This window comes from Zosterops lateralis (genome assembly GCF_965231275.1).
Source record: "Zosterops lateralis genome assembly, chromosome: 2".
NCBI lineage: Eukaryota > Metazoa > Chordata > Aves > Passeriformes > Zosteropidae > Zosterops > Zosterops lateralis.
The window spans coordinates 107,176,448-107,203,051 of NC_139763.1; the positions used below are offsets into that span (position 1 = coordinate 107,176,448).

General features: G+C 49.9%; 1 protein-coding gene across 1 annotated transcript in view; it reads left to right on the forward strand.

Moving 5' to 3' along the window:
- Positions 1–26,604, forward strand: part of IGSF3 (immunoglobulin superfamily member 3) — a gene marked incomplete at its 5' end in the record, with an annotated part of 185,936 nt that overhangs the window by 128,857 nt on the left and 30,475 nt on the right. Inside the window, 2 exons of the mRNA XM_083855286.1 lie at positions 24,469–24,879; positions 25,728–26,117. Of these exons, the coding sequence (XP_083711412.1) occupies positions 24,469–24,879; positions 25,728–26,117 (801 nt within the window). The remainder of the gene's footprint in view (positions 1–24,468; positions 24,880–25,727; positions 26,118–26,604) is intronic.

Sequence of the window (26,604 nt, forward strand, 5' to 3'; positions counted from 1 at the left end):
GCTAAAATGATCTTTGAAAGCTAAAGCAGCCTTTCCTGAAAAAGCCTCTTTTCTGAAGGCTCCAAGTCGTGCCCTCCAGTCTGCTCTGGAGCCGTGTCTGGCTCCTCTCAGGCGTCCCTCAGGTTGATGGGAATGTGGCATTTGCTCTTTGCTGAGCCCTTTGCCTCCTCACTGTCAATGAGGCCCAAGGCTTGGGGGTCTTCTGCTGCCCTGAAAGGAGCTGTTGGGAAACACAACCCTGCTCAGACCATGTCTTCTTTTTGCTTCTCCTGCTGATTCTTTGCATGTGCTTTGCCAGTTCCTGGTAAAATGAGGTGCTTGGTAATCATAATCGTCATGTTTTATAGGATTTTCAGTTTTATAGTTTTCAGTCTGTCCCCCCTGAGTAGAGAGATTGGTGGCACAGGCTTTTGGTGTGTATTGACATAATGTGCTGAGAAGAGGTAAAGGATGTAAATGTTTTTAAGTAGGATAGAAAAATCTTGAGATCCTGATGCAATGGAAGAGCAGCTCTACCACCAGTGGGTTACTCAGCATCCTAGGTTCAAGCCTGGGGCAAAAGGTTGTCTGGTGTTGAAAACAGCTTAATGCTATCTCCCATCCCGAATTCAGCATTTCCTCCTAACATTGTCTGGGCAGTCTCAAACCCTTTTTTCTCCCCCACAAATGATTACTTTTTCACTACAGGCACAGCTAAGAGAAGCTCCGAAAGATAAAAAGAGAATTACTGTGCACAAAAGGGGAGGCAGAAGGAGCTGGGCTGGGTTGGGTGAGCAGGTGGTGGAGCCAGCAGGCTGTAAAGTGGGATGGGCAGAGCCTGGTACCTGCCTCCTACCTCCTGTGCACTCGGCAGTTTTCCAGGGGCTAGAGGGGACCTCAGGGACACCCATCTCTTCTTCCACCTGCACCTCCCTGCCAGTGCTGGGTACTGAGCAGCCAGCATTGGCCCTGGTGTCTCCCTGGCATGGGGACCCTCTCCCAGTGTCACTGGCAGAGGCTGTTGGTATTTCTGGCAGCCCTTTTGGAGTGCCGGGTGGCGGGGGAGAGGCACAAGGCACGCGGGTTTCTGTGCCCATGTGCCTCCAAAGAGTCTCTCAGCGTTAAACGGGGAAAGCCACGACTGTGAGCGCAGCTGGTAACATATGGCACCCGTCCCCTGCCTTAGCAATTGCTCAGTGAACTCTGAAAGTGGAATACGGTCCCCGTGGCTCCAGCCAGCTGCAGCACTGACAGATCCCGCAATGGAGCGGCCGCTTATTTGATTACCGCCGAAAACTTTGCCTTCCATGTTGCCTATTTTTCCTGCTGTGCTTCCCTGGGGAGATCTTTGCTGTGCTTACTCTTCCTCCCACTCTTTTCTTTTTTTTTTTTAATTTTAATTTGTTTTCCCTGGAGGGTTGCTTTATTTGTTCTTTAGTTCCAGCCCCTCAGACTTGGTTGCTCTGCACTTCTGTCACTATGCTGCCCTGAGAGGCAGCTGTTTCTGCTGTTGATGCTGATGCTTTTCCTTGAGTTCTCTTGGAGAGCAAGTAGGTCTGGTGATGAACAGTGGAGTCCTCACATAGCAGAGGGTGAGTGCAGTGCCCATTGCTCAGCTCTGTGCCACAAAATGCTCCTTGTGGTTGATGCACATCTTCTTGTTGAAAAACTACAAAATCACCAAAGTCAAACTGGTGGTTGGTGCTCAGGCAAACTGCAGAGCAGCACAAGCCCAGTATCTCCTAGCAGCTAAATTACCAATCTACACGAGATCCTTTTTGTCATCTCAGATAAGACAGCACTAAACTTGAAATCCTAGTGCTTCTGTCCCACCCCTAGCTCCAGTGATTTGGAATCCCTATCTCTAATTAGAGATGTTGCTGTTGGGCATCAGGGGGAGAAGGGGAGATGGGGAGATTTCTTCAGTTTTAAAGCTCCGGAGGGTCTCTGCCCTGTTTATGCTACCCATGGGATATGTGAGAAAGGGAAGGCTGTTTTTTGGTCCTTTAGAGTCCCACAGCAGCCTGTTCCTCCTCCTTCAGCCCAAAGCCCTGGCAGGACTGGCCTTTCTCCTCTCTCCCTTCAGCTCCAGGTGGTGCAGGACTTTGCTTTATGTGCTGAGAAGGAAACCTGACCTGCACTGGGACAGAACTGCCCCTTGGTAAGGAGAAGTTGGGGAGAGAAATTTTCCATCTTGATTCTGTGTCTGCCCTGTCAGTTTAGCCCTCTAACAGTTTTACAATCTTTATCTGATATAGGTTTAAGAGGATTTCCCTGGGTGCAGTGGGATTATTATAAGTCAGAGAGCAGTCTCCAGCTGATATTCCTTCAGCAAGTATTTATTTTAAGTGGGTTTAACAGTATTTAATTTAAAAAAAAACCTTTCTGGTGGTTTTTTGGGGGGATTTTTTGGTTTTTTTCTTGCATGGTTTGTAAATAAATTGTTTGTGCTATCAGAGAAGTAGAGCCTGAACAAAATGAAGAAATGTATTATTGCTTTCCAGGCTGGGGGTGGTGGAAGGAAAGCAGCAGCTGGAGGTGGGGTGGATTGAAGATAAAATAGTAATGTGGTGGGAAACGTAACATTATTCCATGCAGCACTGATTAGTAATACTGCCAAACAGCTGTTTATAAATGGGAAGTGTAATGGGAAGCAGGGCTGCGAGGAACATGAGAGTGCTGCAGGCACTGCTGGGTCATCATATGAGGAGAGGATGGCTTCTGTCAACCTTTTATCTGCCCCCTGGGGTATCAGGGACTGCCCAGGAGCATGGGGGGTTGGGGGTATCCCATCCACCCTCCCTGGCCCCTGTGGGATGGTGCTCGAGTTGTTTTTACACATAACATGCTCCCCCCAGTTTAGGAATTCCGTGTCACCTTCAGAAAAGAGGAGCGGTGGCGACCTTTGGCATTGGGAAAGCTATGCCTGTAGGAGAAAAATCTCCTTTGGAGCCACATGTGGGCTGTTTCTTTATCCTCTTCCCTCCCTCTGGCAGGCTTTATTGATGGCAGACGGCTCTGGGGCTGGATGTGTGTGCACGCATCCAGAAGTCGTGCTGTCTTAGCGAGAGCCGCCTTCTGGCCACCTGCACCCAGGCGGCATCCTAGTCCTTGGAGTATTTCGGAGGATGCTAATGGAATGGGATTAGCCGCCCCACTTGCCCTTGCCATCAACAAGGGATGTTTCTGGAGAGCCTACAAAGAAAAGCCGGAGCGAACAGGGCAAACCCGAACAAAGGCGCTTTAGAATGCAGAGAGAAGCGAGATTTTTTACCCTGAGGAGGCAAGAGGTGGGGCTGCTCTGCTCCCCATTTGAAGTCTGAATGAGCCTCTGCCTTAAGGGATCGTGGATGACTGAGTTGGTGCTAATGGGCTGGATGCCCTTCAGTGTCCCTGCTCTGCCCCTGCTCCACGTTGTGTTTCAACATATTACGCCCTTCAGGGCTTTATTCCTTGCTGCTTGAGAGTTAAAATGATAATTTAGGGCTCTCCAAAGAAAAGTAAGAGCTATGGATGCCTGCCCTGGGGAAGTGTGTCATGGCAGGCAGGGTTTTCTGGGCAGGAATGCCTCTGTGCTAGGCACGATGTGCTCTGAGCACTTAACTTTCTCAGACCCTGTCATCCTTCATTTTTAGCTGCCTATTCAAGAGAGCAAGACTTTTATAAAGCCATGTCTTACCAAAAGCATTTCCTGATTGTAACTTGTGATGCCAAACACACTGCGGGTGAGAAGGTTTAGAGAGATCAGTAGAGTTTCCTTTATGGCATTGTGCTGCTGCATGGAAGCAGAGATCCAAGAGTGCCAGGTTACTTATCAGAGGGTTAATGTTGGGCTCTGTGTCCACTGAAAAATTGCAGAAAAATCGCATCAGCATGCCACAAATGACCACAGGTGCTCTGGCAGTCTGTTGTCTCCTTTTGAGCTCTCTCAGGTGTACTGATGCCACCTGTCCACAGATAGGACTCCTTGCAAAGCTGCAGGTGATGGTTGTGCCTGACGGGTGGCCCACCTGGCACTGTGGCTGGAAGGGGGGAGCACAGCCATGTTTGCCTGTGGGGAAGGGACACTGACTGGAGAGGTGGCATTATCAGGGGCGTGAGTCCATAAATTTGGAGAGATTCTGTGCTTTGAAGGAGCTCTTTTGTTGTGGGTGTGGGCCAGAAGGGCTGCCCTGAGAGGGGCAAGTGCTGTGGGACAGTGTGAAAGGTGCACTGTGGCCACAGGGGTCTTCCAGTGTCTTCCCTTCTGCAGAAGTTAGGAGCATTGCCCATCATCCAAACAGCCCATCTCAAGTACAGCAGCTGAAGCCAGATGAGTGTATGAGCATATCCAGAGGACTGGTACAGGGAAAAGCATCTCTTTGCATGAGGGCTTCCTGCCTCCAGGCAGAGTCCTGGGGTGCAGGGTAAGCTGAAGCAAAGATGGAGCCCTTTGGCTGCTGTGGGATAGGGCATTATGGCACCCCTGCCCTTACTGAGGAAAGGGTAGGTTGTGGTCATTCCTGTGCCGGGCAGTGTGAAGGAGAGCAACTGAAGGCATGCAAGGCAAAGAGTGAGCGGGCTGAGGGAGGTGGAGGTGAGGGGATTAAAAACCAAGGAAAAGATGAGAGGAGGGAGAAAAGGGAGCAGGAAGAAAAGCAGGAAGAGCAGCACTGGGAAGGCAGGAGGTGGAGGGAGTGTAGAAGTGGCAGGTGGATGACATTGGATGGGAGTTTTTGTGCTGTTAAGAGCAGGTGGGGTGTGTAGGTTGGCATCTTGGGGGTACTGAAGCAGGGAGAGCTGAAATGGGGATGACCAGAGAGGGATTGTGGTCAGGGTGGAAGGAGTGTCCCTGCTTCCTCCTGCAATGGGAGGAGGCTCCAGAACTGCCAGAGACATGGGTCTCTCTCCATTTGGCCTCTTTCTGCAGGGCTTTGTGGGGGCTCTTCCCCTGCTCTTTCCATGTGTCCTTCAAGTGCCCTATATGCTGTTTCAGGCTTCTGATTCTGGAACAGACAATGGGGGTTTCAGTGCTGTCTTCCATCAGGGCTGTCAGGATACAGTAATTACCTTTGCACTGCTGCCTCCTACCCTTTATTCCTCTTCCTTTGTGACTGGGATGTCAGAGGCAGCGATGGTGCTTTGAGGAGCTCCTTTTGAAGTGACTTTGTGAGTCACAGGGCCTGGTGAGCAGCGGGGAGTGAGACACCAGTGCTGGGCACTCTCAGATCCTTTCAGCTCCCTTGTGTCTGTGGCCAGAGCAGTGTGTCCTGTGTGCCCATCCTCAGAGACACCAGGCTCCTCAGATCCCTTCTGCTTAGAAGGCTCTTGGTGAGGGTTTGATGTGGATGGAGGGGAGAGAGGCGTGCTGGGCTGGGCAGCAGTGCTGTGGTTTTGGTTTTGGGGCTTAGCTGGAGCCTGTTGCTGTGAAAAGCACAGCACTGTCTCAGGGTGCTCCATGAGTGCTGAGCTCTGCCCTGTGGCAGCAGTGGGATGAGTTCCTGCAGGCAGCCCTGTCACAGATCATCAGAACAGCAAGATGGACTTGCTGTCTCCTGTGGTGTGTTCAGGCCACAGGATGCTCTGGGAGGGCTGGGTTAAGCTGGATAGCTGTGGACAGTTTGCACTAATGAGATGTTTTAGATGACACGTGTGCCTCCAGGAGCCGCTGTGAGAACCCTCCCCTCCTCGAATCTCTCACTGAAAGGCTGGAAGGTGCTTTCTATCACTGCTGAAGTGTCATGAGTTGGAGCCAGGCACCACAGTCCCAGCTCTGTTACTGGTCCACTGAGCTGATGCCCACAGGGCCACCCATCCTGTCCCTTGCTATCTTCTGGCTGAAGTTGACAAGGCTGAAAAGTGAGTCCTCCTGTTGACTGCCAGGACTTAGCAGTGCTGTTGAGCGTTCAGGGCTGCTGTGTGGAGCAGTAGGACAGCCAGCCAGCCTGTCTGTGAAACCCCTGTACGCCAGCCAGCAGAGCCTGATGAAGCTTATGAAACCTGACAAGATCATAGCCCAAGGTGGTATTGCTGGAGGCTGCTTGACTGGGAACCACGTTCCTATTGCAGCAACACGAGCATTAGGGACATGTCTCTTGAAGCCTGTCATGACACACAGCTAGCCCCTGTGAACGCTGCTCACAGCTGTTACCTGCCAGAAGAGTGCAGGGAGAGCCTCCTCCCAAAAGGAGCACTGGCTACATCTGCTTGCAAATGAGGAGCAGTTCCTCATGCTCTGCCATCTTGGCATTGAATGGATGGTCCCCTGAGAAGTCAGTGCTGAGCAAGGCCCTGCTCTTTTGGCTCTGCAGGTACAATGACCTGTTTAACTTGGGATGTGTGTCCCCAAAATAATCAGGCTTTGCGACCTGCGAAGGACATCCAGATAACCCTGCTGCCCCATCGATGGGCTGTGTCACTTTGACCCCAGAGGAGGAGCTGTTGCTCATCTGTCAGGGCATAGCAGTCGGTGCCTGAGGGTGCTGTGTGCTGCCTGCTGTAGGTCTGGGAGCTGGCAGAGCAGGGACTGCTGCAGGAGGCTCTGTGGTCTGCTCACCATCAGCTAAAATAAGCTCCGAAGCGATGCATCCTGTGGTACAACCTGGGTGGGAGAGACTACCTGACTCACCGCCTCTGCCTAGCAGCTATTGCAAGGATCTTCATGCCACTTGTTGTGGAGCTGCATGAAATCAGAGGCTTATATTTCCTAGCAGTCAGTATTTCTCACGCAGGCACTGCCCTCGGATTCCTCCTGGTCGGATTTGTGCTCGTCTGGGAGAAGCAGCAGCAGCAGCTTCTTAAACAGACCGGCTCTTACGCCTTTGTTTCCTTCAGCCCCACAGGGTTAATCTCCTTCTTGGCACCTGATTATTTGCTGCTGCAGGGTGTGTGTGTTTGAAATTCTCATTTAGCTGGCTTTAATCCCCATCTGGGAGCTGTGTCCAGGTCCCAGGGGCTGGGGGTGGCATAATACCTGAGCCCTCCCTGAGCAGCTCAGTCTCCTCTGCCTCTCCCCGCAGCTGGTGGCTCTCAGGTATCACCAAGGGAGGTACTGAGGTGAATGGACCACTTCCCAAATGGTTACCAAGCATTTTGTGTTCCTTTCTGAGGCTGGGGATCATTGGTGTTGCTGGCTTAGCAGCAGGCCTGCTGAGAGACAGGGATGGAGGCTTGCAGGGCTGCATGCTCAGGTGAGGGATGGAGCTCCCCTTCTCCTGCTCTTGCCATGAGCTCCTCTCCTTCGCCTCTGAAGCACATCAGGCAGTGACACAGCTGGCAAACATCACCATATCCCCACAAGCCACTAGCTTATCTCATCTTCCTGCAGCTGCAGCTTTTTGCCTGGCACTTCTGCAGGTAATGGCACCCAGTACTTTTCAAGCCATTGCTCCATACTGCTGCCTTCTCCTTCTGCCCCAGAGATGCCCACAATTACCTTTTCAGTGTTTTTCTGCCACCCACTTGCCTTGATGCCCGGTCCAGGCTGTCACACTGTCACACTGTCACCTTCTCGTCTCCCGTGGGGCAGGACCATTCCCAGTGGAGCTCAGGGTGCTCTCTCTCCCTGCCCATGTGCCACCCCTTCTCCCCCAACCCCGTGGGAAGCAGGTCTGGTCTCCCTAACGTCAGTTACCCGCTGTTTTTTAGGATGCTGGCTTTCCTCTCCTGCTCACTTTTCCCTGCTCCAGGTGCTCCCGTCGGTGTGTAATTAGCTGGCAGAGCGCACAGGAGTGGCTCCCCGGGGTGCTCTGGGTCTGCCACGAGCAGCAGACGGTGACTAAAGCGGAGACAGTTCGCTTTGTACGCCTCGTCCTCCTCGCTGCTCTGCCGGCAGCTCCAGAGGGATCGCAGATGTGGGATAAACGAGAGCGCTCTGAACGAGTGGCACCGTAATCCCTCCCTGCCCCCGCCCCTCTTGCCCCCCTTACTGCAGACATTAGTTTGATTAAAATTGCATGAGCCCGCGCACGGGTGTATTTTATTTTATTTATCTCCTCCTAGTGAGAGGCTGGTTTGAGGTCTGCTTTGTGGGAAAGCAGCCAGAGGGATGCTGGGGAATTCGGGGTGTTTTAAAAAAACTTTTCCCTCCGTGGAGATTGCAACTGGCTGCTGTGGGGCTGGTTGTACTGGTGAGACCTGCTTTTCCTGTGGGATGCTAAACACAAGCACCTTCTTCCCAGCAGAGCCTGAGGTCCTTGCTGGTGGTGCCTGGGCGTGTGCTGGGCAGGCAGGAGCCCCTTCCAGGTTTGCTGGAAGAGTACAGTACGTTTGCTCCAGCAAAACTTCACCCAAGGCTTTCCCCATTACTGAGGGCAACAACTCCATGGTTGAGGGTGGGTGTAAACAGCTGGTGTAAAACATAGGCATTAACTCACAGTATAAGTAAAACAGAAATAGATGCATTCCTTTTCAGCCAGGTTTGTGCACCCAAATTGGCCACAAGCAAAGTCTTCATTACCATTTGAAGCAGCCTTCTGTCTCCTCTAGAAATGGGGAGAAGGCATGAAGGATTAGAATACTTTGTTGTGCAGCCCTATTCCACTCTGTAAATGCAGTATTTTTGCCAGTGATGTGGAGGTGCTATGTCAAAACTCCTTGGTGGGCATTTATAGTACAGGCTGTCTTACTGCCTCACCCAGGGGCATATACTGTTCAGCATTTGCATGTTTTCCCCTGTTTTGGAAAAGAAAGATGCTATTTCCTTCCCTTCAGGAGGGTTTACTTTTAATGAAATGTTGCAAAGTGCAGTATGACTCCGGTGAGGGCTCTGTTACGCTCCAAGTGAGGTTTCCTTGTCTGTATCTTTGTCGTGCCCTCCTTGTGCCTCTGCATTTTTTCCCCAGGCAGAGCAGCGAGCTAAAGGGGCTGGCAGCTCCCAGATGTGCTTATCCCAGGGCATTGTGACCTGCCTGGAGGTTTAATCTTTTCTTCCCAGACATCACTGTGCAGCACAGGGCTCTGGGGAGATGGGCTGGGGTAGCTGGAGAACCAGCTGGCTGCTCAGCCCTGAACTCCTCCAGCTCAGCCACTCTGTCAGGTCTGCAAGCCCATGCACTTTTCACAGGGTGGAAATGCAGTGGGAGCTGTATGTTCATGGTTTCCTCTCCTCCTCCTTGCCCACAGGGATGAAATGGTTGTGTTGTGTCTAAAGGACAGGAAGGTTTTGTGCCACAGCAGTGCAGGACTCTGATGGGTGCTCTGTGCAAGGGGCTCAGAACCCCACGAGGTCCTGCCCCTCTAAGGCAAGAGGAGCCCCCCACAGCCCTTGCATTAATCTGGTGCAAGATGTGGCCATCACCTGCTGTCCCCTGGCACTGAATGCCTCTAGTGACTATCTCCCTTTAGGAGGAGTGGCCCCTCTGTTGGGCAGTGGGACCCTGCAAGAGTCCCTGTCAATGCCTCCACCCACAGGTCTTGCTCCAGTATGCAACAGCTCCCAGGTTTGATGGGAGCATGACCTGCAGAACACAATTCCCTGGGTTTCTTGGGAGTGTGGCTGCTTGTCTTCCCATGGACTGGAAATCTTTGCTGGCTGGTAGGGGTTAGCATAACAAAGTGTCAGGTGAGAGGGAGGCATTGAATTTCAATAAACCAGCAACTGGGGAATGAAATCTCCTTGCTTCTAATTCAAGCCCAGGAGTCCCTCTTGCTTACCTTGGAGCAAATCTGCTGTAATGCATAGGAAACAGCTCAGCAACTGCAGCTCTGGCTGTCATCAAGGTGCAGGCTGAGGTTTATTAAAGACATGCAGAGGTCTGTAAAAAAAAAAAAAATATGATCTTCTCGGGCTTAGTCATTTCAAGTTAAATATTTGACTAGGTAGGGGCAAGCATTTTGCTGAAATTGGATGATCCCTTTCATATTTATGTTTGGTTACGCTTGCTCCGTGTGTATTTGGATGCTTGGCCAGGGGCGGAGAGGGAGGTGAGGGATGAAAGGGACTTAGTACAGAGAGGGGAAAACAGGAGCAGGGAGTGATTAGAATGGAGAAGAAAGCAAAGGAAGCTACTGAAGGTTAAAAATAATAACAATTAGGCTGGGGGGAACCAAGAAGAGGCAGCAAAATAAATCGGGGCCTTTGAAGAAAAAAGGGGATAGACAGTGAAGCCTTTTATTAAAATCTAAATGGCTGACTCTGAAGATAAATGGGGTTGCAAAGAAACAATGAAAACAATAAAAAGTGGAAGACAGGAAGGAGGGAAATATTTAAAAGGAAAATGAGAGGTTTTCACAGGTGTGTGCGATTGAGCATGTCAGCAGAGATGCTCTGTAATCTGCTCTAATAATATGACAGCTACTGGGGGCTTTGGAAAAACAAACACAGCCCAAACCTTGCAATTATTTTTCCAGTGAGGTGTAGCTTCCCAAGTGTGTAAAGCTGACTGTTTTTTGCGTATCCTTTTGCGTATCTCTGGGGCTGCAGGTTACAACCCAGCCTTTCCTTTCTGGGATGTGTCAGGAGCTGCTGCATGGACAGTAAGCAAAGCCTCTCCCAGGGCACTGCCAGCTTTTGTTCCAGATGGATGGAGGCTGGAGAGGCAGTGATTCAATGCTTGCCTGGGGTTGCACAGCCATCAAGGTACTCCTGCCACCAGCAAAGGAAAGGGACTTTGATGACACCTTGGGGAAAATCCTGCCATTTTGCACCCAAAAATGTTGTGCTGCAGGGGACTGTCTGCCCTGGTTTGGTCTGTTTTTCTGTGTCAGTGGAAGTGGTTGATGATTTTGGGAAAGAAGGACCAGAGCACCCTGCTTGCTGAAGAGGAGCCAACCTCCTGTTGGGCTACTGTGAAGATTTGTAAGGTGGTCACCTCCTTTGGTGTATGTCCTTGGCACTCTGGGAGGTTTTGTGGCTTGGTAGGACATGGCTCTGATGGATGAAGATGCCAGACTCTGCTCTGAGGAGGTGTGATGTTTGCATTTCTGGGAGGTCAGGTCTGACCCACAGACAGGCAGGTGGAGGAATATGGTTGTTCCAAACCAGGCTGGGGTCTTCAGTGCTGCCCATCTCCCTGAGTACCTGTGCACTGCAGAATGGGCAAGGACTGAGTTCATTGACCTTGTTTTTCCTCCTTTCCCAGTGGAGCCATTTCTTTAAGGTGTGCCTGACACCCCAGCAGGGACAGTCTTGCTGCCATCCACCAGTCATGCATGCATCAGTCCCTCTATGGAAATAACGTTTCCAGGAGGGAGCCAGTTCTTCATAGTTCAGTGGAAAGTCCTGTCTCAGAGTCTCTCTCAGCAGTGTATTGGTCTGCACCTAGAGCAAAGCCACAGCAAGTCACCACGAACTGTAGAGGTGGAAAAAAGATATGACTCTTTTCCTTAAAGGAAAAATATTGAATCACAGGGACCTAATTGCTTAAAATAAATACAGGGGGAAAAAATAGGTAGGAGGAGACTGGTGGAGGTGAAACTCAGTGCTGGTAGCCCCTGTTAGGCTGCACATCCACCCACTCTGTCTCTACTGCTGTGTTCAGGGTGAACATGACACATTCCTTGGGGATGTGACTGCCTCTTACCCACTCTCAGCCTGTGTTTCCACAGGCAAACATCTTGTGGCCCATAGGAAAGAGTTCCCAAGCCAGGCTTACCCAAAGCCAGTGGAAGGCCGTGCTCTCCATGTTCTCAGTGTGGTGGTGTGTGCCTCAGCAGCTCTGTGGATAAAGGAGAAGCATTTCTCAGACTCCTAGGAATTTAATCTTCACATTTTTCTCATATTGTTTCTGGGTACTCTTGGGGGCTGAATTTGCATTGGTGGCATGAAAGGAATTGGCTTTTCACTTGCAACGTGTGAGGTAGTGAGTTTTGCGTTTTGTCTGTGTGTCTTTTCCACAGCCTTGTTACCCCCTCCACAATCTTATTACCACCCCTTTGTGGATATCCTTAAATTCCTGAAATTATCAAGGTGAACTGCATGGATTAAATTCTGCTACAAATATCTGTTTCAACAGCAAGGATAAGAGGCTGCATTAGTTTAACTGAAATCACTTTGTGTGGATTTCTGTGGCATAAACCAGACATTAATAGATCCCAGAATGTCTGAGGATGATAGAGTGCTCAAATAAACTTGCAATGAATTTTATGGGAGAATAGCTTTCTGTCTCTTTTATGTCATGGTTTTTTGTTTTGTTTCTTTCCAGTGATGGCTAGAAGAATGAACATTTTTCTTAAACAAGGATGTTTGGTTTGGTTTTTTTTTTTAATCACTTCCCTGCTTATTTTGGGGCAGCAGTGTACGATGTTGCTGTATAGCCTGTTTTGCTGTAGACAGGTGGCATTTCAAAGAACCAGGCTAAAAGAGCTGTTTGGAGCCTCAGGTGTGGCCATCTCTGCTAACAGGCCACAGGTAGAGAGTCTTTCCCAAGGAATTTCTTTCCCAAGTGTGCCTGTTAATGGGAGCTGCAAGAGTCCAACTGAAGCTGCCTTCCCTATGTATTGATTTCCCCATTCTCCCATCTGTGCTGTCATGATTCCACTAGTTCTTCAGTCACCCTTGAGTTTGCCAGGGCACAGGAGACTTGAATACCTAATGTGTTCAAGCAAGGGTTTTAGGATACTAAAAAAGCCCCACCAGAATAATTACGTGGAAAAGGAAAAAAAGCCTTCATACCATTTTAATGTAACAGAAGAAAAGGAACAGTCTAAAGCTCTTTTCCTTTTTGAAGGCTGTGTTTATAGGAATTTAGCTGTGATCTGAAATATGATAGCCTTTAAAACTGTCCTGCTTTGTTACAGGGAACAAAACAGTGATAAGCAAGAAGGGAGGACGTGTCCTAGCTATGCCACAAAACAAGGCTCTTGAGTCTACCTTCAGTGGGTTTTTTTGTTTGAGTGTCCCTTGTTTTAGACAGGATAGGATGCTGATACCACTGCTAACTTTGATGGAGGTTTTTACAAAAGAAAGAAGAATAAATGTGGGCAGAAGAACTACTGAAGTTTGGTTTCCTGTGGGTCTTGCTTCATGGTTGAATTGCTAAGTATCTAAAAAAGTGCAGTCACTGCTTTTCCCTGATCACCATACCCCCATGGTTATTTTCCAGGTGTCTTTTTGGTGTCTGAGGGTTGACCAAACATTTCCTTGTTTTCCACAGAGAAATATTAGTATGTGCTGGGTATCTCTTCTGCTTCTCCAGGTATTTAGTGAAATGTTCGAAACTTATTTTTGAACTGCTGTCTTCCCCTCTTATTTTGAGAACTTCAGCCATTTTCAAAGTAGTGGCCACTTGCTAAAGTTAAGTGGAAGACACACTGTCAGGTGGTGCTGTCTCCTCTGGAAGCCTAAATATCTGTGGAAGAAGAGGTCAGCCTGAGAACATTTACCAGCCAGAGGCTGGTACAAAAGGTGGAGATGGAAAAAGATACTGTCCAAGAATCTTGCAGTGCTGAGAAGCCCTTCCTCAAGACTCTTGTCTTTCACCTTCTGTCTTGCTCCCTCTTTTTTCTTTCATAGCAGCCCAGAACATTTAGAGATCCCTCTTTCTGTAACTTGTTAGAGCTTCCCTCGCCCTCCTTCTGCTCCAGGGTCATTTCAGGCTGGTGTGGGTTGGTGGTGTTTCCATGATGCTGTGCTTTCCTCCATCTGCTGAGCTGACAGCAACCAGCAGAGTGTCTGCTGCTGTTCCCAGGCATTTCTCTCGGGGTGTCTCAGTTAAACTGCAGAGCCTACCTCTGCCCAGGGCATTCCTGGGGAGCAGCCTCAGTGAAGTGCTTCATGCTGGCCATTTTGCCATTTACCTGCAGGGTAAGGAGCAGCAGCTGGGAAGCTGAGAGCTTGCAGAGCCTTTTGCACTTGGATGCAATGGTGAAACAAGTGCAGAGTGGGAAAATTGGAGCTGTCTGTGGATCTGGGGACAGGAGTGTGTCAACTGTGCTTGGCTCTTATTCAGAGGCTTTACCAGTAGAAGGGCTGGAGACCCCATAAATAAAATGCTGAATTCAGCTGGAGTCAGTGCTATTGATCCTGCACTGGAGACATGGAAACTTCCTATTTACTAGTTTATTTTGTGACTTATTTTCTTTACTGTTTTGAGTGGGTTTCTTAATGCACTGCTTTGATGCACTATGTTCCTTTGGGTTAATGACAGGTGCACCAAAAGCATCTTCTCCTTATTTTAGTGAGAGATTTATTTCCTGAACAGTTATTTTTAAATGCCCACAGTCTCCTGCAAAGGATTTGGGGTGTCCTGGGAAACCTAGGAGACCTTACCTGTATTTTGGAAGACTGAGCTTTCCCTTCTGACTGTAACCATCAGTGGCTTGTCTGTTCTGCTGAGATCAATGTATATAAAAATAAAGTCATTTATTAAGAGGTACTAATACAGAGATGCCAGGCACTCTCATGCAGAAAGTCAGCCAGTTATACATGACGCACTAGCTATTCCAGGCTAGCTCATTGCTACACAGTTGCACTTTTTGCAGTCTGGAAAGCCCAAAAGTTTCAAGCAGAGCCATTTCACCTCCCTTTTACTTATCCTCTGTCCCTCAAATTACCACCACCTGAACTAGACAAAGCTTGGAGAGGAGAGATGACCATAGCCACGTGAGGAAGAGACCAAACTGCAGAAGTACAATAGAAAATAAACTCCTCAAAAAACCAGATTTGCAGAAGTGGATGTTACCTTGTTTTATCTATGCTGCTCTGACCAGATGGCGGAAGACTGTGAGCTGTTTGGCTGAATTTGCTTTATTCATCTTAATTCTGCTTTCCTCAAGTTTCTAGTAAAGGAAAAGAGCAGGTGGTCCTTGTGGCTGGGGAACTTGGACTCCATCCTGCAAGAGCCAGACTGTGCCTTTCACTCATCATGAGACTGCCAGCTTCAGAGTAACAGTTCTGACCTGCCAAAACCTTGTTGGAAGAAAGTAGCTTGGAAATATGCAAAAGAGCCACTACTCTTCCTTCCAGCTTCCAGAAATCCTCCAGCTCATGCTGACTTTGTGGCTCGCTAGATGGTTATTGTCTGGTGAAGATGTATGTTTGTATAATGTTGCAAATAATTTCCATGCTTTAAACAGGACTGGTAGATGAAGAAGAGATTTCCACTGTCTTTGTTTGTATGGGTTTGGGTTTTGCCTTAGCTTTCAAAACTTCTTCTCATCTACCTTTTAACTATCCTATGTCTCTCAGTAATCTGCATGTGAAGGATGTGATTCTCTCCTTCCCTGTCTGTGCCTCAGGATACCAGTGTTCTCTCTTTGTCTTTCCATGGGAGCTTAAGACCCAGACTGGGCTGAACAGGAATTTTAGCTATAATAATAGAGAACAATGCCTAATTCTGTGCTTTCTTTGGTACTTTGCTTGTGAGGGTTAAAATGTTCCGTTCTTGTGTGTTCAGCAGAAAAGTGGGGTTTGGAGGGGATAGACTCAGATTCTGCTTGCAAAAACCATCTCCTAAGTGTGCCTTGGTGTGTGTTGTCTTGCCCTGGAGGCAAAAAGAAATCTCTGCTGAGCCTAAGGCGTAGGACAGAAGGGGATATTTTGGAAGTTGTGATCGTGGGCTTTGCACCTCTAGGGACAAGTTACGTCCCCAAAGACAGGTGGGAGAAAGGTGCTGCTTGCAGGTCTCAAAACCTTCATTATTGAATAAGTAAAGGAAAAGCAGCTCTCACGTGCACACCTTGACCTCCTGTATGATCTCTGCCGAGCTCTCAAAGCGGGGCACTAATCTCTGAAAGCAGCTCTTGCACTCTTATCTCCTGGTGTTGCTTGTATAGCTGAGGTAGAGGAGAATGAATCCTCCTTGAAAATTGATTTTTGAGAAGGGTGACTTACTTGACTATAAAGCACCACAAACATTATTATAGTCCAGGGGAATGTGGCCTGGGATGTGTTTTGAAATGATACTACACGACTCCCTGTTCAGCTGTTCCTATTGCCCGCCTGCCTAAGTGCACTAGGTGGAATGAAATCAGGCTTTTCAAAAAAATTGGAGAAAAGAGGATTTTCTAAGCTTCCTATTTCTGTCATTTCTTAACTTCAGCTTCGGAGGTGTAGAACATTAAGACCCTGTTGCCTGCAGAGCTTCAGAGGAGCCCGGGCTGCATCAGCTCCGCGTTTGCTCCTTTCCTGCTTTCCCTGCCTGTCCTGCGGGCTCCAGGAGGCTGTGGCTTAGCAGGTTGCCCTGTGCTGGTTTAAGCCACAGCAAATTCCCACATCCCTGCTCTTAGCTCACAAGTGCTGTTAAGTAAAACACATCAGCTTAACCCTCGGTGGAGCAGTTGCGTGCTGATGCGCTCTGCCCTGGTGTTTGCAGTGGCTTAGGCTTGCCTTAAGCTGCGGTAGCTGCTGGTGCTCGGGATCAGCAGGAGAGCTAAACCCTCACAGAGGTGAGATTGTGGAAGAGGGAGGGAGGCAGACAGAGGAGGGATTTGTGGTCTGTCTCACCTTGGCTTCCTGCTAGAGGTTATTGCCTCCGCAGGTGAGAGGCCGCTGTGGCATATGGTGGTCTGCGCCCACTGCTGCCCTCCCTGGGTGTTTTCCTCAGGCTCTGTTTTGGAGGGGTCTGTGGGGTGCTTGGTGGGGCTGGGCTGGCAGCCTGGGGCAGGGTGAAGTCCCAGGGCCAGCGCCGCCCAGAGCAGTGCCAGGTATGAACATTTCCTTTGGGAAAGCAGGGCAGTGCCATAGTGTGCCTGGGTCATGTCTGGGTGTTCTGTGGCTGCACAGCCTGGGCAGGAGCCACCTCCTGTCAAGTGCTGGGTAGTTGAGAAGGGACATCCAGCCTTTTACCAAGCACAAGTTTCCTTGTTGCAGAGAAGCAAACATCCCTGTCCTTTCGGATGTCATCTCTGCCACCTCCTCAAGCCTATTTTTTACTTGCAGGCTGATTTGCACAGTCCCTGCAGAGTGCAGCTACCTCTCAGAGCAGGATTGAAAAAAAAAAAAAAAAAGTGTGCATGTGTGAGGGAATAAAGGTTTTCCTGCCTGAGCTGGCTGGGAGATGGAAGCAGGGATGAATCCTGTGCTCTCTGCCACACACCCAGCTCGTGGCGCTTCTCAGCTGTCTCTCTGTCCCCAGTGTCTCTGCCCTTTGGGCTGCTGTCGTCAGGGTTTGCTCTGCTGACGTTCTGCTGATAATTTTTGCTTAATGAACAAATGATGACTCTCACTGCTGGGTGCCACCTTGTCCTTTTACCACCCCACTCTGGTTTCTCCTCTTTTTTTTTTTTTTTTTTTTTTTTTTTTTTTTTTTTTTTTTTTTTAATTTTAATGAGATTGCTTGAACTTTTCCACCTAAATTAGCTGTCCTAATAACCAGATGCTCCTTGGGATGCTTTGGGACGTGGGTGGATAGAGGAGAAGGAGGCTATTAGCAGGAGTCTGGCTTCTGCTATTCCCAAAAGGAGATTTAGTTCAGGGCAGGGGCTGTGACTGCCCTCCCAAAGCAGACAGGGGAAGGGGGCGAGCATTTTTGGAGGAGCATCCACTCACAGGAGTGATCTGAACAGCGGTGTGTTGGTGGGGCTGGAGCCCCAGAGTAAAGTCCAAGGAAAAAGGGGAGGGCAGGTGTCCTTTTTCCTGGAGCTGAAGCACTTGTGAGAAGTTCAGAAAGCTTCAACACTCCCAGGTCCATCAAGGACAAGCTAGAATTGGGGCTGAGCACATCTGCTCCCCTTGCACACGTGCCCTGGGTGCAGAGGGAGGGGGTTTCTGATAGGATCCTAGGGTACCTGCTGCGAACCCTTGTGGGTTTGTATGGGGCTTGGGAAGCTGCAGGAGGGCATTGCTGTCCCCTGTGTCTGGGGTGGGGGTGCTGGTTTCTGTCCATGACATCTGAGGGGTCTCACACAGCTCAGATGTATGGCTTTGTATAGGAAGCACCTCATGCAAGGGGCATTGTGGAGACACGGAGCAGGTTGTGCAGTGGGATCCTCTGCCACTGCCTGGGAGGGAGCACAGCCTCAGACAGTAGGCTGGATGCATGACTAGCAGAGCCCAGGACAAGCACAGAGAGGTTCAGGCTCTGAGTCAGAAAGCTGACCTAATTTCCACTTTTTGCATCTTCTGTTGGATTCTCTTCTCCCCTTTCTCCTACGTTAGTTACTTCTGGGGTTTTTTTGTTTTTGTTTTTTTTCCTGTGCCCTTTCTCACTTGCTGCTTGAACTCACCCAGTTGCATTGGGAGATGCATTTCTATTGGCATAATCATTCCAGGCAGTCGTTAATGTACCAACGAGGATACCATTGTAATCGGTGGATTTATTACTACTGCTGTGAAACAACTGCCATGCTGTCTCACTTAACTCTTTAGCTCCCCTCCTGTCTTCTGCCAGCAGCTCAAGCAGTAGCAAACTGCCCTTTTAAAAAAGCTGCAAGCATGCAACCCGGAAATGTGTTATTTTATTCTGGTTTTTTCCTGCTCTTACCATGGGATGCTGCAGTGATATGAGTGAGAGTGAGTTCAGTGCTTCACTATCCATTTCTGGATCGTGTTGGAGCTAAAAGTGACTTTGTTGTTAAACTTCTCATTTAAAATAAGATTTAAATATTTCCTTAAAGATGGAGAGTATATTTTGAGTGCTTTTCTTTAGGCCACAGCAATAGTGCGGCCTTGCAGGACCTCGAAGGGAATTCACTATTTCAGAGAAGTGTGTGACTTCTTTTTTAGTTTAGTTAAACAATTACTAGTATTTTATCTGCCTTTAACTATCCTTATTTTTCAGTGCAGATGGGGCTTTGCTGCAGGAAAGTAATCCCCAAACAACCAGACTATTAATACTTGTTTTTCCTAGTGGTAGCCAGAGCTTGTGGCTATATGTTGGTAGGCAAGGAAGAGGGAAAATTCTGCAGCCTCAGTCACAGTGAAAACACCTCTTGGAGTGGTAGGTTTTCCTTCTCACATTCTGGTCCTCAGGTAGAACCCTGAGCAGTGGAGGGAGCTTATAAGCAGCAACAATAGAAACAAAGCTTTCCCCTGCCTGCAGCCACCTGAGAGTTTCTAGCTGGTACTTAAAAATGAGACAAGCTAAAGAGATGCTACCAGTGGCATGATCAGCTCTGATTTTTTGCCACTTGCAGAGGTGACATTGAGGGTCGTTGATCAGTTTTGCCAGGGTTACAGGGTGCATGTTTCCTCCCTGCTGAAGGTGCTACATGCGCTCCTGACTGACAGGGAGGAGTGCCTGGTGTGCTGCAGCAGGTGTGGATCAGCGTGTACAGCTAATTGCCAGGCACGAGGGCTCCAGAGGATTACACTGCTAATCTAGATACTGCTCCTGCCTTATCAGCACCCCCTCCCTCCCTCCCTCCCTCCCACTGCATGCCTGCACACGTACTCAGGTCCTGTACAGAATAGGAATCAATAGTGCTCTGGGCCGGGGATGTAAAGGAACATGGATCCCTCAGAGCTTCCAGTGGCTGGGAGACAACAGGTCCCTTCCAGCTGCTCTTGTAGCAACAGGGTGTCTCTGGTGGCAGACCCTCCCTCCTTCCCTGGGATGGTGTGGGTGGCCACAGAAGGGTCAGCAGATTTTGCAGAGTCTAATAACAAGGCATGTTCCTGTTCCTCATATTCCCACCCTTGTTGCCATTCAGGTGCCTCCCAGTGCTCACCTCTGGGCTCACCAGGGTAGCTCTGGCATTGCTTTCCTTTGGAGCATCTTGTTTCTGTCTTGAACGCACGACTGGAGGGCTTTGGAAGGTTTGTTGGTGCTGAGTTGTGATCCCTGTGGGGTGACAAGATGTTGTGGGGCAGATGGAAACCCAACTTTTGCACTAATTCCCTGCAAAATCCAAGGTATATGTCTTAGCCAGAAACAGCTTCTTAGGAGTAGGGAATACCTATATTTGTTCTTCCTAAATCGTTCACACCTGATACTTGGTAAACTTAGCTCTGTCCTGGTGGCATGAAGCAAACAGCTGGGGACACAGGGTAGCAGCATAGAGTGTCTCTGAAGTGTATCAGTGGGTAAAAGCTGTAAGGAAATCCAAGGGAAGAAGAGATTGCTGGGTTTTGCTTGCTCTGCAGTGACCCTGAGATGGTCCAGCTGTGTTGGGTAGCCTGTCTAAGTTGTTTTACTCCTGAGGAGCCTGAAGTGTAAGGCTGCTGTGGTGCTAAGTGATTTTCACAGCATTGTTTTACCAGCTTGAGTTAGAGAGCCTCTGGCTCCCAGCCTGATGCTCCTTCTGCATTGCCTAGCAAGGAAAGGGAGTCTCAGAAAGGTTTGCTGCCTTGCCTGGGAGCAGAGAAAATGTTGGTAGATCTCTGCTTTGTGTTGGCTCATGAAAGCTTCCATAGCCTACCCCTTGGAGGTGTTTGGGGTTTTAGAGACCCAAGGATGAACCAGAGCCAGCCCGGGGAAAACTGAGACACCTGGATCATCCTTGTGTGCATGGGCAGAGTTCAGCATGGCACTGGGAGCTGCTGGAAGCCTGGAGCCTGTCCTGGGGCTTGGAGAAAAGTGTGTTGAAGTGTGCACCAAGTGCACGCCTGAGAACCCCAGTCTCCGCTCCCTGCCTGTTTTCTGTTAGCTGACTGTTAGCCAGCTCTTTGTCCTGAAATTACCTGTAATTAGCTCACTGAGTTCTCATTGATTGTATGTTATTGAGGTGTGTGCATTTGAGGTGGGTTTGACTGGAGCTGGGTGTGCCTGTTCCTGAGGAGGCCTGCCCTGGCCAGTGGGGAGCAGCTCTCGGCTTCTCCTCCTCCTGGTCCTGGCAGCTGGGCCCTGGGACTCTCCCTGGCTGGGTCCCTGACACCCTCTAGTGGAAATATTTATATTTTTCAGGAGCTTTCAAAACTTGGTGGTGGTTGTGAGCACCCTGTGCTCAGCAGCCCATCCAGTGCCCTCTGCAGTGACCTGTAGCTTGGGGACTCAGGAAATTCTGCTCTTAAGTGTTGTAAGTACAAGCTCAAAGCTGTCAGCCTTGGCTCAGGGATGATAGCACAGTAGATTTGCTCCCAGGAATCGCTTTTCAGTCACTCCTCTCCTTGTCCAGCTGCTGGCTGCCAAACCTAACCTTGATGCTGGAGAGAAGGGAGTTCTACTGACACTTTCAGAGGGTCATGACAGCTGCAGGAATGGACTTGTGTTTGGGGACAAGGAGGAAGCAAGGCTGGATGCTGGGGAAAGTGAAGAGAAGGCTGCCTGGATGGCACATTGGGAAGAGAGGAGAAACAGGCAAGAGCTGGGTGAGAAAGAAAGAGCAAAAAGATGTGTCCTGCAGCATCCCACTTGGCTCTGATTCAGGTGTGGCTCTGCTCCCTTTCATACAGGGAGGTGACTCTCATCTGAGCTTGTCCTTGCTTTCAAGTGAAGCTCAGCTTGCAGAGTGTCCCCAGAAGCCCTGGTGCTTGCTGTGCCAGGTGGCTGCAGGATGAGTGTGGGCGGCTGGCAGCAAAGCCAGAGCTCCCAGGTGAGCACTGTGCAAACACTCACTCGTGTCCTGATATGCAAACTGATGTCTCTGAAGCCTGAACAGGGTGACTGGCTTGGGAGAAACTTCTCTTCAGGAGAATCACATGCTGCATGCTCCGTCCTGCTTTTGTGAGCACCTTGGTGGTCCCTGTTTCCTTTTTACTCTGTGGCTTCCCAGCCCTGGTCTGCTCCAGTCTGATGGGCTAAGCCATGCCTGTGGTTCTCTTGTTACATGGAGTCACAGAATGGGTGATTTTGGAAGGGGCCACTGAAGGTTATCTAGTCCAATCTCCCTGCTTGAGCAGGGTCTCACAAAGCACATTACTCAGGATTGTGTCCAGAAGGCTTTTGAGTATCTCCAGAGAAGGAGCCTCCACAGCCGCTCTGGGCAGCCTGTTTTACTGCCCTTGTCATCCTCACAAAAAATAAGATTTTTCTTATGTTTCTCTCTTCCTACTGCTCAGCACCACCTGGCTGCACCTTCTTGAGGCCTGCCCTTCAGACTCTTGCATACATTGATGAGGTTCCCTCTCAGTCTCCCCTTGTTGGTGCAGGCCAGTGGGGTCTGTGCCTTGGGAATAGCATTTTCTCTTCTACCAGCATCCCCCCTCAGTGAACACAGGACCCGAGGCACATCTTGCAGTGTAAATAAAACAGCTGTTTGTGCATCACTAAGTATGAGGGCAATGGTGTGAAGCACAGAGCCTTCCCGCTGTCCCAGCCACCTCAGGGTTCTGGCTTGTTCCTCCTTGATCATCTAATCCTTGAAAAAATGGGCTTTGATTTATCAAACAGATCTCAAATCCTCTTGGTTAGGGAGGTGGCACTGACTCAATATATGTCCCTGCCAGACTGACGTAAGACAACAGCCCCAAGGCTATGTGCAACCCAAAAGGTCTTACCAGTTCCTCTAACCAGGAGGATCTTGGTTGGCTTTTTTAAGTAAAGTAGCAGGAGGAATGCAGCACAGTGTGTCAGGTGCTACCACAGTTAAATTACAGCATTAACCACATGCTGACACCTCCTGATTCTTCTCCAGGAGTGCACTGTGCAACTTGCCTGTGTGGGATAAAGGATGCTAACCTTCCAGCCAGGTTATGGCCTGGAAATACAAAGTCATGGTTCCAGATGGCAAAATGATGTCTGTGCTAGCCTCCAACCTGCTCAGGGGATGGTGTGGCAGGTGCTTGCCTGAGACCCAGCCTTCAGACAGGCTTCCCAGAGTTACTCCCAGGAAGTGGGAAGCTCCACGTCTGGCAAGCCAAGTGCCTGTCCCCTCTTGGAGCATGACCTGGCTTGTCCTGCAAAGCCAGACAGGCTCCTGGGGTCAGCAGCTCCCTGTGCTTACCCAGAGAGCAGCTGTGCTGCTGAGCAGGGCTGGGGGGCACACAGGGGTATGCAGGGCTCTCAGACTGGGGGAAAGAGGACAGGCACATCTCCTTCACAGGTACCTGCTTTCACCCCCATAAACTTCTGCACAGAGGCTCTGCATTCAAAGCATCTCTGAGGGAAAGTCACTCCAGCAAGATGATGATGAGGCTTAATTTATTTAAATAACATAAGAGAAGTTGTAAGAGCCCATGGCTGGAGGGCGAAGAAAAAGGAGCCGTGCATCTGTGAAAATTACTCAGTAGGGTTTGAAATGAGAAGTTTAAAGCTTGTTGTGCAGGCACTGTGAACTAGCAAAGTTAGTTGGTGCTGTCACCACTGTTTGGGAGTCAGGGGTAAGGGAAGAGGTGAAGTAAGAAGGATCCTGGCCAGAAAATAATGCCAGTGAGCAGGGGATGGGGGTTCCAGTGAGAGAGATGAGGGGAAGGGAGGGAGTAGAAGACGTGGTGATCACAAGGACAGAGACAATGCAATGTAAGCAGCCTTACAAGGTACTGTGCAGTACCTGCACAGGCAGTAACCTGTCAGGCTGTAACCTGGGTGGTGAACGTGTGGTAAGAGAAAATGCTCCCATCCGGACTGGATGTGGGAAGATTTCCCTCTCATTCACTCCCAACTTGTTCCTTTTTTTCTTTGCCCTCTTCTGATTTTGATTTTTCTGCCATAAATAATCCCAGTGGTTGTCTTCACTGCAGCTCATTGCTTTCTGTAGCAATGCCTGAATGAAACAGATGCAGCTTCTGGCAGCTCAGCTAATTTTGTCAAACCATCCAGTGCTGTCAATGAAACCAAACTGAGATCTGTTAATTATATTCCACTGGTATGTGGCAAAACCGTGGGCATTAACAGGCTCACTAACACTGCCTTGTCTGTAGAGCTGGGGAGAAGGTTTACATTCTTCTTTCCACATGATATTTCTTGAGACGGCAAAGTCTAGAAAGGCTTCTTTATTAAAAAGTCTTATCTTCTGGCCATAGAGCCTTTTGCTAAATCCAAGCAAGGTTAGGGGGCTGCAGTTTTTTGTTTTCATCCCGATTTTAGCAGCTATACTTCCTTTCCTCTGGTTAGTCAACTGGAAAAGTAGCCAGCAGTTTTACTACCAATTGCCTCGATGTGTTTGTGTCCTAGGAGTGAGCACTGGTCAGAATGCAATTGTATTGCTGCTCTTAGAGGAGCCTGTTCCCACTGAATGCAGAAACCCCTTCCTTTGGCCTGAGGGGATCATTAAAAGATGAAACGATATAAACAAAGGAGAAGGGAATTGGATCTTCTGACTTTTTTATGAGGGAAGATTAAAGGAACTGAATATGTTTGGCTTGGCCCCACCAGTGACTGAGGAGGGGTGAAGACCATGCCAGGGCTAAGGAGTGGCTGAAGGATGTGGGCAAAAGGGGGGTCACAAAACATGCTGGGGGGCACATGATGGAGGAAAGGCTCCTTGTGACAAAATGCCTTGATGGGAGATGGGTGCATTAAACTGTGCTGCTCTGCAGCGTGAAGGAAAACCTTGTTCAGTTGCTGGGGCCCACTGAGCAGGAATTCAAGCACTTGGAGTTTGTGCTGCAGGTCATGGTCTTTCCCAGCCAAGGGCTTTGGGAACGATTCTCTTCTTCTTAGGTGCTAAATGTGAGTTAACACAGCCTTGCTGATACTTAATGTTTAATTGCAACTGTAAAAAGAGACTTCTCCCCCAGCTCTCTTTTGAGGTGTTTGGCCTTTACACTCAGCATGTTGGCGTTGCTAACTCCGGGCTGTTCCTGTCCCACAGTGATCCCAGACTCACTGCGGGTGACGGCGATCCCGCAGACGCTGAACAAGGTGGAGCACGACTCTCTGGAGCTGAAGTGCGAGGTGTCCAAGAGCACGGTCCAGCACAGCCATGTCTCCATTGCCTGGTACCGGCAGCGGGGCAGCGAGGCGCCCATCGAGATCATCTCCCTCAGCCGCGACTTCGTGCTGCGCGCCGGCAGCGCCTACGCCCAGCGACAGGCCACGGGGGACGTGCGCCTGGACAAAGTTGGGGAGACCACCTCCAAGCTCACCATCTACAACCTCCACCCCTCAGATCAGGGCGAGTTTTACTGTGAGGCAGCTGAGTGGATCCAGGACCCGGACGATTCTTGGTATGCCATGACCCGCAAGCGCTCCCAGGGCACCATCGTCAACGTGCAAGCCACTGGTCAGTGTCTCCTCTGCCTTTTCTCCCTTGGCTGGGAAGAGGGAGGAGATGGAAAATGGGGCTGTGCCTTGTTGGGTGGCTGGGATTTGGCTCCCTGCTTTGCCATGTGCCCCACTTGGGGGCTGCTGGCAGGGTGAAACAGGGCAAAGGAGGGCCCAGGCACTGCCTGCAGCCAAGGGAAGTGTCAACAAAGGGCAGCAAGGGGGCTTGGGTGGCAGGCCCTGTTTCCTGATGTGGTCAGGGTTCTGGGGCTGGCACAGGAGCTAAAACATATATCTTAAGCACTTGGTACTAGCACAGACAGTGAGAATTTTGGGAAGTTAGGAGGTAAGAGTGATACAGCATGGAATAAAACTAAGAATTTCAGCAAGCACTTTTGTATCCCACAAGGTCCATTTACAAGTCAAAATTCTTCTCCTAGCCCCCAGCATAGGTTCCTGCTAAGGATATAAAGACCCAGCTGAGCTCTTTGTTCCTCTCTGATATCCCCAAAGGTTCTGCCTCTTGACTCAGGCTGAGCAGGGTGTGAGTAGGACTAGGCTCCAGGTCATATTCCACAGTGGTACCGTATGCTGGTGTCACACCAGAGCTGCTACCTGGAGGAAAGGGATGTGACTGAGGAAGCCTTTGCTTGCTCTTTGCTTGATGGGCAAGAGGGTGCCCCTCTGGCAGCACAGCCCATCTGGTCTCCCACAGCAAAAGCAAGTCCCTAACCTTTTTACCTCTGGATGTGCTTGCCTGAGAGATATTGGCTATGCAAGGAGTAGCAAGTTGTGAACACCTGACATGAGGTGTGCTGGCTCTCCTGGTGGGCTTTGCCATCCTGACACAAGTTGTTCTCTCCCCAGACAAGGAGTTCAGTGTCCGGCTGGAGACGGAGAAGCGGATGTACATCGTGGGCGAGCCGGTGGAGTTCCGGTGCATCCTGGAGGCGCAGAATGTCCCCGACCGCTACTTCTCCATCTCCTGGGCCTTCAACAGCTCCCTCATCGCCAGCCTGGGCCCCAATGCTGTGCCTGTGCTCAACAATGAGTTTGCCCAGCGTGAGGCCCTGGGCCAGCTCAAGGTGGCCAAAGAGAGTGACAATGTTTTCGTGCTGAAGATCTACCGCCTGCGCCTCGAGGACAGCGGCAAGTACAACTGCCGGGTGACCGAGCGGGAGAAGACCGTGACCGGAGACTTCATCGACAAGGAGAGCAAGCGGCCAAAGAACATCCCCATCACCGTCATGCCACTCAGTAAGTAGAGGCCTGCCCATCCCCTCCTGGGGGCATTGCTGTGCTGGGCAGGCAGCTGGAAAAGGTGTGATGTGCCCAGATCACAGCAGTACAGGGAGGATGAGAGTTCACATGCTGTTTGGGCTTGGAATCCCAGCTGGAAAGAGGTATTTTTGCTGTTGGGAAGGCGATGAAAAGGAGGGATGTGTGTCAGGCTCGTAGGTGGGGTGTCATGCTCCCACCTTGGTGATGACACCAAACTCGCAGTTCCATTCTTGAGCTGAAGGTACCTGTGACAGCCTCTGACATGCTCCTCACATCTCTCTCCTGGCCTTGCTCTGCAGGGAGCTGGGTGCTCTGTGAAGCACTCAGCGGGCATAGTGGGGAGACCAGCTTGGCCTTGTTTTATTCTAGGAGCTGCTAGGTTCCTGCAGGCTGTTATATGATGGTGATTCAGCTGTCTTGCAAGACAGCTGTACTGGAATAAACCAGGTGTGCTCCTTGAGCC